The following is a 12,646-nucleotide window of genomic DNA, read 5'->3' on the forward strand; positions in this document are numbered from 1 at the left end:
ATCTTATAAAAAAATTGCATTATATATATTTAAAAATATCGAAAAAACTATAAAAAAAATTCCAAGAAAATAAAAAATAAGAATTTATGTTTATTCTCTCTATTATATTTATTCTCTATAAAAAATCTTTAAACTAGAATAATCTTTCATCTTTTCATAAACTATTAGAATTAAATTAAAAATTTTTTCTTATTTATTCCTGTTTTGTTTTTTCAGTCGAATACTATATCGAATATTATAGTCGAGTAGCTTATCCTTTAAATGTTCTTCCACTTACCATTTGACAGGCGCACGGTTGCAAACCGTGAATTGGACATCTTTGTTGATTTGCTGATTGAGGAGTTGGCTGCAGAGCGAAGGAGGACGATCCTGACGACAAGCTATTGCTCCTCTGATATTGGGATTCGTAATAAGAAGGTGGTGGTCCTGTATGATGCTGGTGGCTCGGTTGTGTTGTATGATACATTTGATAGGATTCCAATTTCATCGTTTCTGCGAGGCTACCAGCTACAGTTGTATTCAATGAAAAGAAGATATGTTAACTAAATGTCTTTTATTGTTTTTATTGTTTTTTACTTATGCGTACATTTCATGCTGCGTCTTTAGAGCTTTGATTTGAAGCAACACTGGAAGTTTTAATAACTTTTGATCGTTTGAAAATATTTTTCTAAGATTTAAACAAAATATAATTAAGTAATTTTAATAGAAATTCGTATTTTGATTCTTGATAAAATTATGGATGAACATTCATAAAATTATACATTTATTAAATATATTTATTGTTCTTTTTATGAAAATTTATGTCATAATTTCTTACTTATATTTTTGTGTTTTATTCTGAAAAAATTATCCATTGCGAAGTTATGATAAAATAATTATTCAAATAAAAATTAAGTTTTTCGAATTCGAAAATAGTTACATAATTTGAATATTTTATAACTAAAAAAAATAAAGATTTTATGAATAGTAATTGAATTTCATTATAAAAAATTTTTTTGTTAAATTTTACTTATTGTTAAGTTTATATTATATTTGATTACTTATTGATAATTTCACTATATTTTTTTAATATTAATATATAATAGGTACTTACTTAAGATAAATACTTAAGTTAAATAGTAACAAAATTTTTAAAAAAATCTAAATGATACAGTAAAATTGATTATTTAATAATTTTAAGCAATCTAAACTTGAAGCAATTGAATTTGAAACTTTTATATAATAATAAAAAAAGCATAATTTACTAGAATTATAACTGAAGTACGGAATCGGTTTGAAATTATTTCTAAGAAGATAGAGCTTAGCCGTTCGCTTCGTATAGCAAACTTTTGAAATTTTAGAATCAGTCATGCGCATATATTAAGAATGCGACGAAATAGAGAAGTAAAAAAAGAAAAAAAAATGTTACAAAATAAACAATAAACGCTGGTGAAAGAAAAAAAGACATACATGAAATCATAGTGCGTACCTAATTGTTCTGGACTATATGAGAGTGTGTATGTTGGTGTCCATTCCGGTTTCCTAGGAATCGCCGTGATTGGACTTAATCGACCACAGGATGAGGCATTGCTCGAAGCTCGAGGACTCGAATAAAAATTGGTTCAAATGTATTTTAAATGTGCAGATATTTAAATACAAACTATGTATACGAAAGAGATAATGGTAAAAGAGAAAAATAATGGCTATGAATTATAGGAAAAATCTGTACAAGTTATATAAACGTCAAAAATGTTAGTTCAATGAAAAGTTTAAGTGGAATATTTTACAAGGAAAAAGTTATGAAAAAAATATTCTTAAAAAAATTAGTATAAAATTTAGTACTTGAAAAGATACATTATGTAGTATAAATGCTTCTTTATATGATTTATATGTACACGAATATACATTTTGTTGAACATAAAATTAAAAGAGATTACAAACATTGCACAATTGGAACCAATTTCTGAGAGCTGACAACTAATTAAATGAAATGTTATAATCGTATCCACAGATCACTGTATGGATGTTTGAAGATAAATTAGAAATAAAAGGTTAAAATAATTTTTCTGTACATGAATATATAGAAGTCATATAAAAGTGATCTTTACCTTTTTAAAATCATATAATTTTTAATATGCTAATAGATGTTGTTAATCATTTTCTAAAAAAAAAACATTAAACTATTTATATCAAAAAATTATTAGTTTAGAAGATATAAGATGTAAAGCTTCTATATCCATATTAACAGAGATATAAATTTTTCAGATTATATTAATTTAAATAGATTAAATTAATATTAAAATTATTCCAATTGATATTACAATAATTATTATTAATATTTATATTTGATATTATTTATATTTATTTTTTATATTAAATCATCATCATCATAATCATTTTTGATATTAAAATAATTTTTTTATATTAATAATAATAATATTATCAATATTATCATTTTGTTTCTATATTAGCTTAGATACTAAATCATACGTTTTTTAATATAAGTTTTTAATATAATATAAATAAGTAATAATTAATTCTTAAATTAAAATTTGTAAAAATTTCTATATCAATATTATTATTAAAAATATTTTTTTATAATCTTTTTTTTTTAATTATTTTCTTAAATATTTAATATTTGTCATTAATCTTTCATTTAATTTCATTTAATTTTAAAATTTCTAAGTTTTCCAACTTTATATTTACACTTATTCGATTTGTTAAATTTCTTTCATTAATCCTAGCGCTTGAGAGATTTTTATTTATGTATTGCACATTATAACAAAATATTATGCTTATTAAAAAATAAAAGACATACTGATATATTTTTAATTTCATTGCACAATTTTTAAATGTTTTTATAATTATGTTATTTTTCTTTAATAGTTAAAACTAAGTATTTTCAGTTACCATTATTGTATCATACATATATACATTACATTATATTGAATATTGTATATATTGTATATATTATATATATTGTTATTTTAAGACTTTACTGTTATTAGAATATTGAGAATTTGAATATGAGGTTTTACTATATTATATATTAATTTAAAATCTTTTAAACTTGATGCACGTAAAACAAAAAATATGCAAAACAATATTCATTTATTTATATTATATCTTCATCTTTCATATTAATGATTTAATTTCATATTATTTTTTAAATTATAGATTAAATATTTTCTAACTAATGAGATTTTTTTATATAAATTTACAGAAAATAATGAATTATATCTATTAGTGTATTAAAATAATTATGTATTCATCATCATATGATGATCTATCTACGCTTTTATCAAAACTATTTATATCGTATAATATATTTCTTTTTATTAAATAATTTTTATAAAAAAAATGTCAATCTCTTATAAAATGTTCCACTTTTTTAACATATTGTAGATTTTGAACTATTATCTTTTTATTTATGAAAAATTGTATAATAGACATAAAATAACAAAAATATGATTGAAAAGTTGAAATATAATAAATAATATTTTAATTAACAATGCCACGAAAAAATTTTAAAATAAAATAAATCCAATAATTGACAAAAGTATATATATTTTTTTATGACAAATCATTGTCGAGGAATATCTCAATATAACTGTAAATAATTGTTAAATGATTACCGAATTTTTTGCATTAGTTATTTTTTTGTACAGGTTTCTTCTATATCTATATATACATTCTATGATGTGTATTCTGCAAAACTATTATTAAATGCAAGTAGAAGCATCGTCATGCGTACGATTAGGTATATAGTACAAAAGCGGTATATAAAATTTTTGCAAATAGCGCGTATGAAAGCTATTACTTTTACTACCTATAATAATAAAAGAAATATACATTTAATATCTTTAAATTTAAAATAATTTTATAAAAATTTAATAAAAAAATTTCTTGTAGTAATGAATAATTATGATTTTAAAAATCACAGAATGTATTTATCTCTATAATATTATATTACGCTATTACTATGCTAAATTTAAATATACGTATCTTATATATAATGGTATAATTAAAAGTGTATCTAGTAAAGTTAACCTTTCAAATGAATCAATTTTGATATGATTATGTAAATATTAATTTAAAAACATAATTAAAAAATAATTTTTAATATTAGTTTTAATAATAATTAAATTAATTTTTAAATTTATTAATTTTTTTTATTTAATATTACAATATACATTAGAAGAATTATTTAAGTTTAATTTAAATTATTTGCAGAGTTAAAAATTAATTTATTTTCTTTTTTCATATTCACTAAAGTTTATTTTATTATTTTTAAATGAAGATATTATGACAATGGATAATATTATAGATCTGTCATTTTAAAATGAATACTAAAAAAAAAAAAAATATTCAAGTTGACCTAAATAATTATCGTTAAATGAGCATAATTATATTGTTTCAAGGTAATTTGCATAATAATCAACAATAATATAATATTAAGGTTTCGTCAGAATATCGAAACCTTGAAACATTTCGAAATTTAAAATATTTAAAAATTTTTTTTTTAATTTAATAGGAAATATTATTCTATTTTTATGATTTGAAGCTTTTGAAAATCAAAAAAATTAAATTTTTCGAAAGAAATAAGTAGTTATATAAATAGAATTAATTAAAAAAATACTATTACTAATTCGTTAATTATGAACTTAAGTTAAAAAATTTTAGAAATTAAATTTATTAAAAAATTTTAATTCTTGATAAAATATATAATTTAAATAAAAAATATTTAGTTCCGAGAATTTCGAAAATTTTAGATTTAAATTTTATGAATGTAAAAATTAGATTTACATAACATAGTACCTATTTCATACGAATATATTTACTTTAATAAATTTTTGATTGAATTGATTTTGACGGAAATAGGTAGATAATTAAAAATAAAACGAATCGTGAAATAACAATTCCTTTTTTATTCAAAATGACTTCATGATATAATATCATAAAATTAATAAATACAATAAACAAAAAATGTTAATAAGAATTGCTAAAAAATGTTAATAAGAAATACTAATAATCGTTTTGAAAATTGAACAATAAATAAAATATCTTATTACACGATAAAAAATTTACTTCGTTGAGCAGCAATACAATTCGTTTAATTCCAATAAGCAATTTTATTTTAAATTTTATAAATTGATTTTACACAGTTATACGTACACATATATCTTGAAACAATTTTAAAATATATTGTTAATCAAATATACAAATTTCGCTAAAAAAGAAAATTGTTTCATATATAAATCATTATATTTTGTATAATTTCGTTTAAAAAAATAAGAAATTTTTATTTTTTAATTTTTTAAACAAATTCTTTATTTTTAATGAAATTTTATAAGTAATAGAATTATATAAATTCGTATAATAGGTTATTTATAGACTAATTTTTTTCTGACCAAATATTATTTTCAGCATGTATTCAAATTAATGTATTTTTCGTTTTTTAAATATAGCTTTGTAATTTAGTGCAAAATATAACAAAATTTTAATATTATTATAAAATAATATTAAATTTTAATATTAAATAATAATATAATTAGATAAATTAAATATAAAATTTAATAATTTCATTCAAATTTTATTACTGAAAAAAAATTCTCAATGCAAAATATAAAGATATATTGAAACTTCAAAAATTGATCTTATCTCTTAAGAAAATTTTCAATCGACAAAAACGTTGTTTCATATATCTATTGTATTCTACATAAACTTTCATTCAAATAAAAATTTTTGGATTAAGTAATTTCTCTTTAAAATATTGTTCAAATACTTTTTGAAATATTATATTTTAAAATAATATTGGTGAAATTTAAATATATAAAATTTTCATATTCTCTTTGATTATCAGTCTTTTAATAATATACATTGATCATTTAAATTATAAATTTTAAGTTAATAATTTATGAAATGTTTATATAATTATTTTTCGTCTGTATGTGTGTGTGTGTGTGTATGTATGTATGTGTATTAAACTCAAATTCAAATTCAAAATGACAAATTTTAAACGGAATGATTTTCTAAATTTGTATTATCATATTCAATTGAAAGGTTAACAAATTACTTGGCTAGGAAAAATACAATGATCAAAATTTCTATAAGATCACTACTATTTTTAACAAAAATGTTAATTATTTTGAGAATATAAATATAAAGAAAATTAACAAATAAATAAAGAATAATAAAAAAATAAATCAACAATATTCAAAAATTAAGAAATTTATTTTATGTTTAAGTATAAGATATTTATTGTACAGAAATATAATGAAATTTCCATAAAAACGACTACTCTTTCTCTCTCTCCCTATTAAATTTATTTATTAAAAAAAAATAAATTTATAATATTAATAATATAAACTTATAATATTAATAATTATAAACTTATAAATGTAATTATATAAATATAATTATAAATTATAAACTTTATATAATAATTAATATTTTTGCAAAATATTTAATATATTAAAAATTAATTTTTGTAATATTGCTTAATAATTTAAATAAAATTATATGAATGTATATGAATTTGTTACAAAAATTATATTATCATTTATTTATTGCTCATGATAGGATTCTCTATAAATTTTTCTCTATAAATTTTTCATTATTATGTTTAGATGAAAAAAACAAGACTTATTTCATAACAAACAAACAAAAAAATTTGAAAATTTTTTTGTTTAAAATAAATAAACTCGAAATATTGTATCTTTTTCATTTCTATAATATTATGTATTATAATATTTTATTATTCTTATATAAATTTTGTTATATTTCTTTTGATATATTTCTTTTAAATTATTATATTTCATTCATGATAAAAAATAAATTTCTTTAATTTTGAATATTAATTTTTTAATTAATTTATTATTCTGTATTCCTATTTTTCTATTAATTATATTATAAAATTGATGTAATATTTGATATTTTTTTTTTTTAGAAAGTATCTTATAGAAATTTCATCCATTATATTTATATTCATAATTTTTTAAATTTTCGTTTATCGTTATTTTTTTTATTTAACATCATTACAATTGGACATTCAAGTAAAAAAAGCCAATTATAAAGATTTTCGATACAAATTTAAAACATTCAACAATATTATAATTATTATACAATAATTCCTAGCCAAGTTTAGATTAAAGCATAAGATAAAAAAAGAAAAATTATTGAAAATATCAAATAGAATATAATAAGATGCAATCGAGTACAAACTTACCGAAAATCAGGTGAAAGTTGAAATCCACTGCCAGACTGAAGTGGACTGTCTGGAAAGAGATCCAACCCCTCATTCACACTGTTACTGGGGCTAGTTGTCGTGTCAGCTTGTAACCCACCGTTTTTTAGCGCCTCGATCTTCTTCCTTACCCTACCACGTCGTTTCTCAAATTTGCTCGTCTCCATGGTTATTGCTCTGTGAGTCATCGACAATACCGTGGCAAAACGTGCATCGTGACAACGACCAATTATTTCACAAAACATATACGATTTACTTACCTTCTACGCGATTTCCCTGGTTTCGCGTCACGATTGATCATCCACCAGGAACTCTTCCCAGTACCCTCGTTCTGCACCCGCATAAATCTGCTATGTAACGATAAGTTGTGCCTTATAGAGTTCTGCAAACAGAAAGAAGAACATTTTAATCAGAAAAAATTGTAAGATAATTAATATAAATTATTATAATATCTTTTATTTTTTTAATGAAATTATAGTTAATGACACAAATGAAATATTAAAAGCAAATTTTACATATTATAAATAATCTTATTGTTCTATTTTACATTAAATTGAAATGAAATATTAAAAATATGTTAAAAGAAATGTTTATAAAATTTATACACACGACAAAATTTTCCTAAATATTATCTATATGCTTATTTTTCATTCTCTCGAAAGGTATATTTTTTTTAAATTTTAAAACATATCCAATATTTTATAATCGATATACAATGGAATTTCGTTTATATAGAATTTACTAAATTTACTAAATATAGTTGATCAGATATTGTCATTTCGATTTTCATCAATTGTTATTATTCCATAATAAATAATATTTCAGATGGAGTTAAATAATTTCAGGAACATTACATTTTGATATTACTAATTTTTTTTATAGATGCTTACAGAGTATTGATTATTAATATTTTTTTAAATAGAATTATATATTTTTTAGTGTAACATTTCATATAACTTGATATTGTCTAGAAAATATTAACTTACTTATGTTCAATCATTGGTTTAAGATGGTATTATTTTAACTTGAACTTTATAAAATTTACAATGAAAAACAAAGAGAATATAATTAAATATTATTAAAATATCATTTTGCATATTCATTGTCTTTTATACGCTAAATTTTATAAATTCCAAGTTAAAATATCTTATAAACTAATCATTTTTGAACATATATATAGGCTAAGATTTTTTTATAGGAAATATCAAATTATATTAATTAGTGCAGTAAAAAAACATGAATGATCTTCCATCTAAAAAACTGTTAATATCAAATTATGTTCTTCTTGAAACATCATATGAAATATTTTTTACTATGGATAATAACAGTGATAAAAATCGAAATATTTGGTGAATCATCCTGTATAATTAGAAATATATTGTATCGTATGATATAATTAAATATAAAAATATATAATAAAAAATAAATTTATTAAATTTTATGCTTAATAACATTTATTATGTTTGTTTTTACATTTATAATATTTGATACATTATTATGCATTTTAGAGAAAATGTTTCATCAAATTTTATATGAACTATTATTAATTGGATAAAACATTATAACTGAGAAAATTAAGTGGACTCCTATTATATGAATAACCTGGTTATGTGAATATGCTTACCTTCAACAAGTTCATATAAATGGAGTTTGATTATAATTATTTCAATCGTACATGTCAAAATACGAATCACTTTTGCTATACACTTGATTTCTTTAATAATTCCTTTTTATCATTCAGATAATATATTAGCATTGAGTTACATAACAATATTCATTTAATTTCACTTTGCATTGTAAAATAAATATAATTATTAACGCTTTTCTGTCAAATTATTAATTATATTTTATAATTACGTAACAAAGGATCAAGCTCGTTGATATTAAATAAATATTATTATTAATATTATTGTTTATTTATCATTTTCTTGAAGTATTTCTAGCAATTACATTTCATTTCAATCATTTTGACATGATCTAATTTTTTAAATTATTTTCGGATGATATTGCATGTTTTTAATATAACTGCTTTTTATTATATATTTTATTTTCGATTGGATTAGAACTGTTTTAGATTAATGATAAACGAATATGGTATTATTTCTATTATATGGTATTCATTTATGAATGATAAAGTATAAACATTTTTCTGTTTCCATATCATTTTTACTTCTATAGTTAATGATATATACTTATATCATTTTTTTCTTTTTAGTTTGAATAATGAATAATTTGTGATAGCTATATTTATTATGTATAGATTATTTTTTTGTTGAAGTGTTGTTATTAATATTATCATATCTTTATTTTTGTTATTTAAAAATCATATTTTTTCTTATTATTGTTATAATTTTTTTATATTTATAATTTATTTTAAATATTATTATTTTTTATATATTCACATGTATATAAATATTTAAATATATTGTTTAACGTATTTCGAAAAACATTTTTTTACTGCAATGTTTATAATTGATGTATATTGATATTATTGCTATTGTTTTTTTGTTTCCAAACAATTTATTTTTATTTTTATTACTAATAATATATATTTTTCCTTTTGATATTAGTGTTGTATATCAATTAAATAGATTTCTTTCTTATTAAAGAATGTATTATATGTATTTATATTAATTGATATTGTATAACCAATTGTTGGTATATGATCATTGTTGCGGAATCATATCCGTTGTATAATCTATTCCTATATTCTATATTATTCTATATTCTATATTCTATATTATTCGGTGAATAATTCGCAATCTCCTGTAATATGATCTATTGTTTTATTACATTGATTACATTTTTTACACGTATTTTAATTATTATGATTTCTTTCGTTACATATACATTACATATGTATTTCCTATTATTTCTATTCTCTTCTATACTATGTATTATTATTATTATATTATAATTATAATAATAATAATTTTATAATAATTTTATTATAATTAATATAATAATTTATATTTATAATAATAATATTCTTTTTAGTTTAAAAAAAATTATAATTAAATCCACATTTTTTGCAAATTTTTTTTTATGCTAATGTCACATATCACAGAAAATATCTGTTATAACATATATATAAATTTTATTTATCTACAATATGACAACCTATAACATTTAAGATATTTACAGATATAATAAATGCTAAAGATATATGAATCAAAGAATTGATCATTTCTTAAAATCTTTTACAGCAACAACTTTATAATTTTAATTTCGCGAAAAATTTACAAACATCTAACGATATCCCAATACCAAATTCCTTTTACTGTTTTATATTTGCCAAGTAACGCTACGATTGCTCGAACTCGACAAGCTAAACGTTTGCATTCTCAGAGTAGTTTTACGCTATGTACAAAATCGAACAATGCGTCATGAAAGATCCGTGTTTTATGATCCCTAGACAGAGACGTTCGGAACGGAGTTTGTTCATTAGGCAAATTGAATCGATATAGTCGCTGGACCCTTCTTTCTCCTAAAAATTTCGGAAAGGTTCTACTCTAATACGAAAGTAGCGTCGAGAAGCGATAACAATTTCCTTTCGTCTTCGTCCTATAGCAATATCTCTGAAGCGTATAGTATGTATACAGTATGCATACACAAGCCAGGAGAGATAGCTTTTACGTAACGAGGAGGGTAGCACGATACCGCGGCACAATAAAAATTACTTTTACCAAATTGATGCTTCGTCGTACGCCTGAAACTCGCGACACACTCGCGGATTGTTCGCCTGGAACTTTTCGAAATTACAAGGATACGCTCCTATTGCTATCGTACGCTCGAAATGCAGATTTTATTCCGCGCAATCGGTATGATACTTTCGTGGAATTTCAGACATTAAGCGCGAACGAATCTTATTTGGTTGATCGTAAGTGTTTGAAAGATTTTTAGATTACTTTTTGTAGAGGACAATGACAGAAATTGGCCAAATTTAAAATTGAATGCCAATATTTTTTTATAGTTTTTTTTAATTTTAAAATATATAATTATTCATCTGAAAAATAATAGAAAAATTATAAATGATGGAAATAAACTTTTTATATGTCGTATTAATCAGAAATGTATTTATATATTATTCAAATATAGCAGTTTCTTAAAATGTAATTTGTAAAAATTCTTTATTGGACAGTTGGATTTAAAATTGGTTAATTTCTTATTGCTTTTCATTTTGTAAAGGTAATTGATTTTTTATTACATCATAGAAATGAATATTTGCAAATTAAAATGAAAGATAAATACATTTACGATGATTTAAAATATAAAAAAGAGATATAATATGATAAATAATATACAAATGATGATATTAATTATATATCATACTATATTATATATTTCTTATTATAGATTAATTATAGAAAAATTTATAATATTTATTATAGAAAAATAGAAAAAATAATTATAAAAAAAGTTAATAAAATAAAATATAAATTAAATATATTTAAATAAAAAATTTTTCAGAAAATCATTTCTGTATATTACAATTTATAAATATAGCAGAACACTAAAAAATGCTACAAAAATATCAAATTAATAAAAAAATAATATATTGACATCATCTAAATAAAATAATAAATGTGATAACTATTATTGAACGTCTTTCACGATTTTAATAATTATAAAACTTAAACATTGATATTCATTACGCAATATAATTTAAATATAAAAATATATATAAACCATCATAATTCCATCAGATTATTAGAAACATTCCCAAAATAATTCACAATTAAAATCGTAGTAACATATAACAATCCTGATAAAATATCGTACAATCACTCGTGTCTTAATAATCTGTGCACACGTTTGAATGGATCCACTTGCAAATAGGTCTACAAAATAGGTATAGCTCATTACTTTTATTACACCATAATGTTTCTTTTCTTTATTGCGGATTTTGTTCTTAAAATTTGACCTACCTTGTTTCTTCGGCGTACAACTAAGGAATATGTATAAAGAAAAAAAGCGGATAGGAGAAGTTAAAGTATTTATCGGAAAAGGGCGATTGCTTGTCACCGGGTACCGATGAGGATACTTTTATCGATCGATTTACAATTCTTTTTATTTTTTCTTTCGGTGATAGACTTGTCGCAGGGTTCACGATAGCGATCCAGCTATTCGAGTCGTTCGATCGCAGGCTATACAGCGAAAGTTTACAGCCCTATCATTTCCCTGCCTTTATCGGCGTTACACTTCGAAGATGAAGACATTTTTGGCGCCGCTATTCTGATTTTTAAATCGACCTCGGTCATTCGCATCCCGAGAGAAGCAAAAAGAAAAGAATCAATCGGCCGACGAATTTATTTTCCGGTTTTAGAACAAACCGCCACGACATGATCCGTTCCTTTTTATTGCAAAACATATTATGCGCGTTTATATTATTTTTTTTTATTTTCTGTGATTTTTTTTTAA

General features: G+C 21.0%; 1 protein-coding gene across 4 annotated transcripts in view; it reads right to left on the reverse strand.

Moving 5' to 3' along the window:
- The window catches only part of LOC107993192 (forkhead box protein O), a 342,583-nt gene that overhangs the window by 126,372 nt on the left and 203,565 nt on the right, over positions 1–12,646 (reverse strand). For all 4 annotated transcript variants that reach the window (XR_009830489.1, XR_009830491.1, XR_009830490.1 and 1 more), the window contains 4 exons: positions 7,486–7,607; positions 7,208–7,402; positions 1,469–1,584; positions 278–507 (listed from right to left, as the gene is read on the reverse strand). Coding sequence is in view for 1 of the 4 variants with exons in the window: in XM_062076958.1 (XP_061932942.1) it covers positions 278–507; positions 1,469–1,584; positions 7,208–7,402; positions 7,486–7,607 (663 nt within the window). In the remaining 3 variants the exon portion in view is untranslated. The remainder of the gene's footprint in view (positions 1–277; positions 508–1,468; positions 1,585–7,207; positions 7,403–7,485; positions 7,608–12,646) is intronic.

The sequence above is a fragment of the Apis cerana genome, linkage group LG7 (genome assembly GCF_029169275.1).
Source record: "Apis cerana isolate GH-2021 linkage group LG7, AcerK_1.0, whole genome shotgun sequence".
NCBI classification, from domain to species: domain Eukaryota; kingdom Metazoa; phylum Arthropoda; class Insecta; order Hymenoptera; family Apidae; genus Apis; species Apis cerana.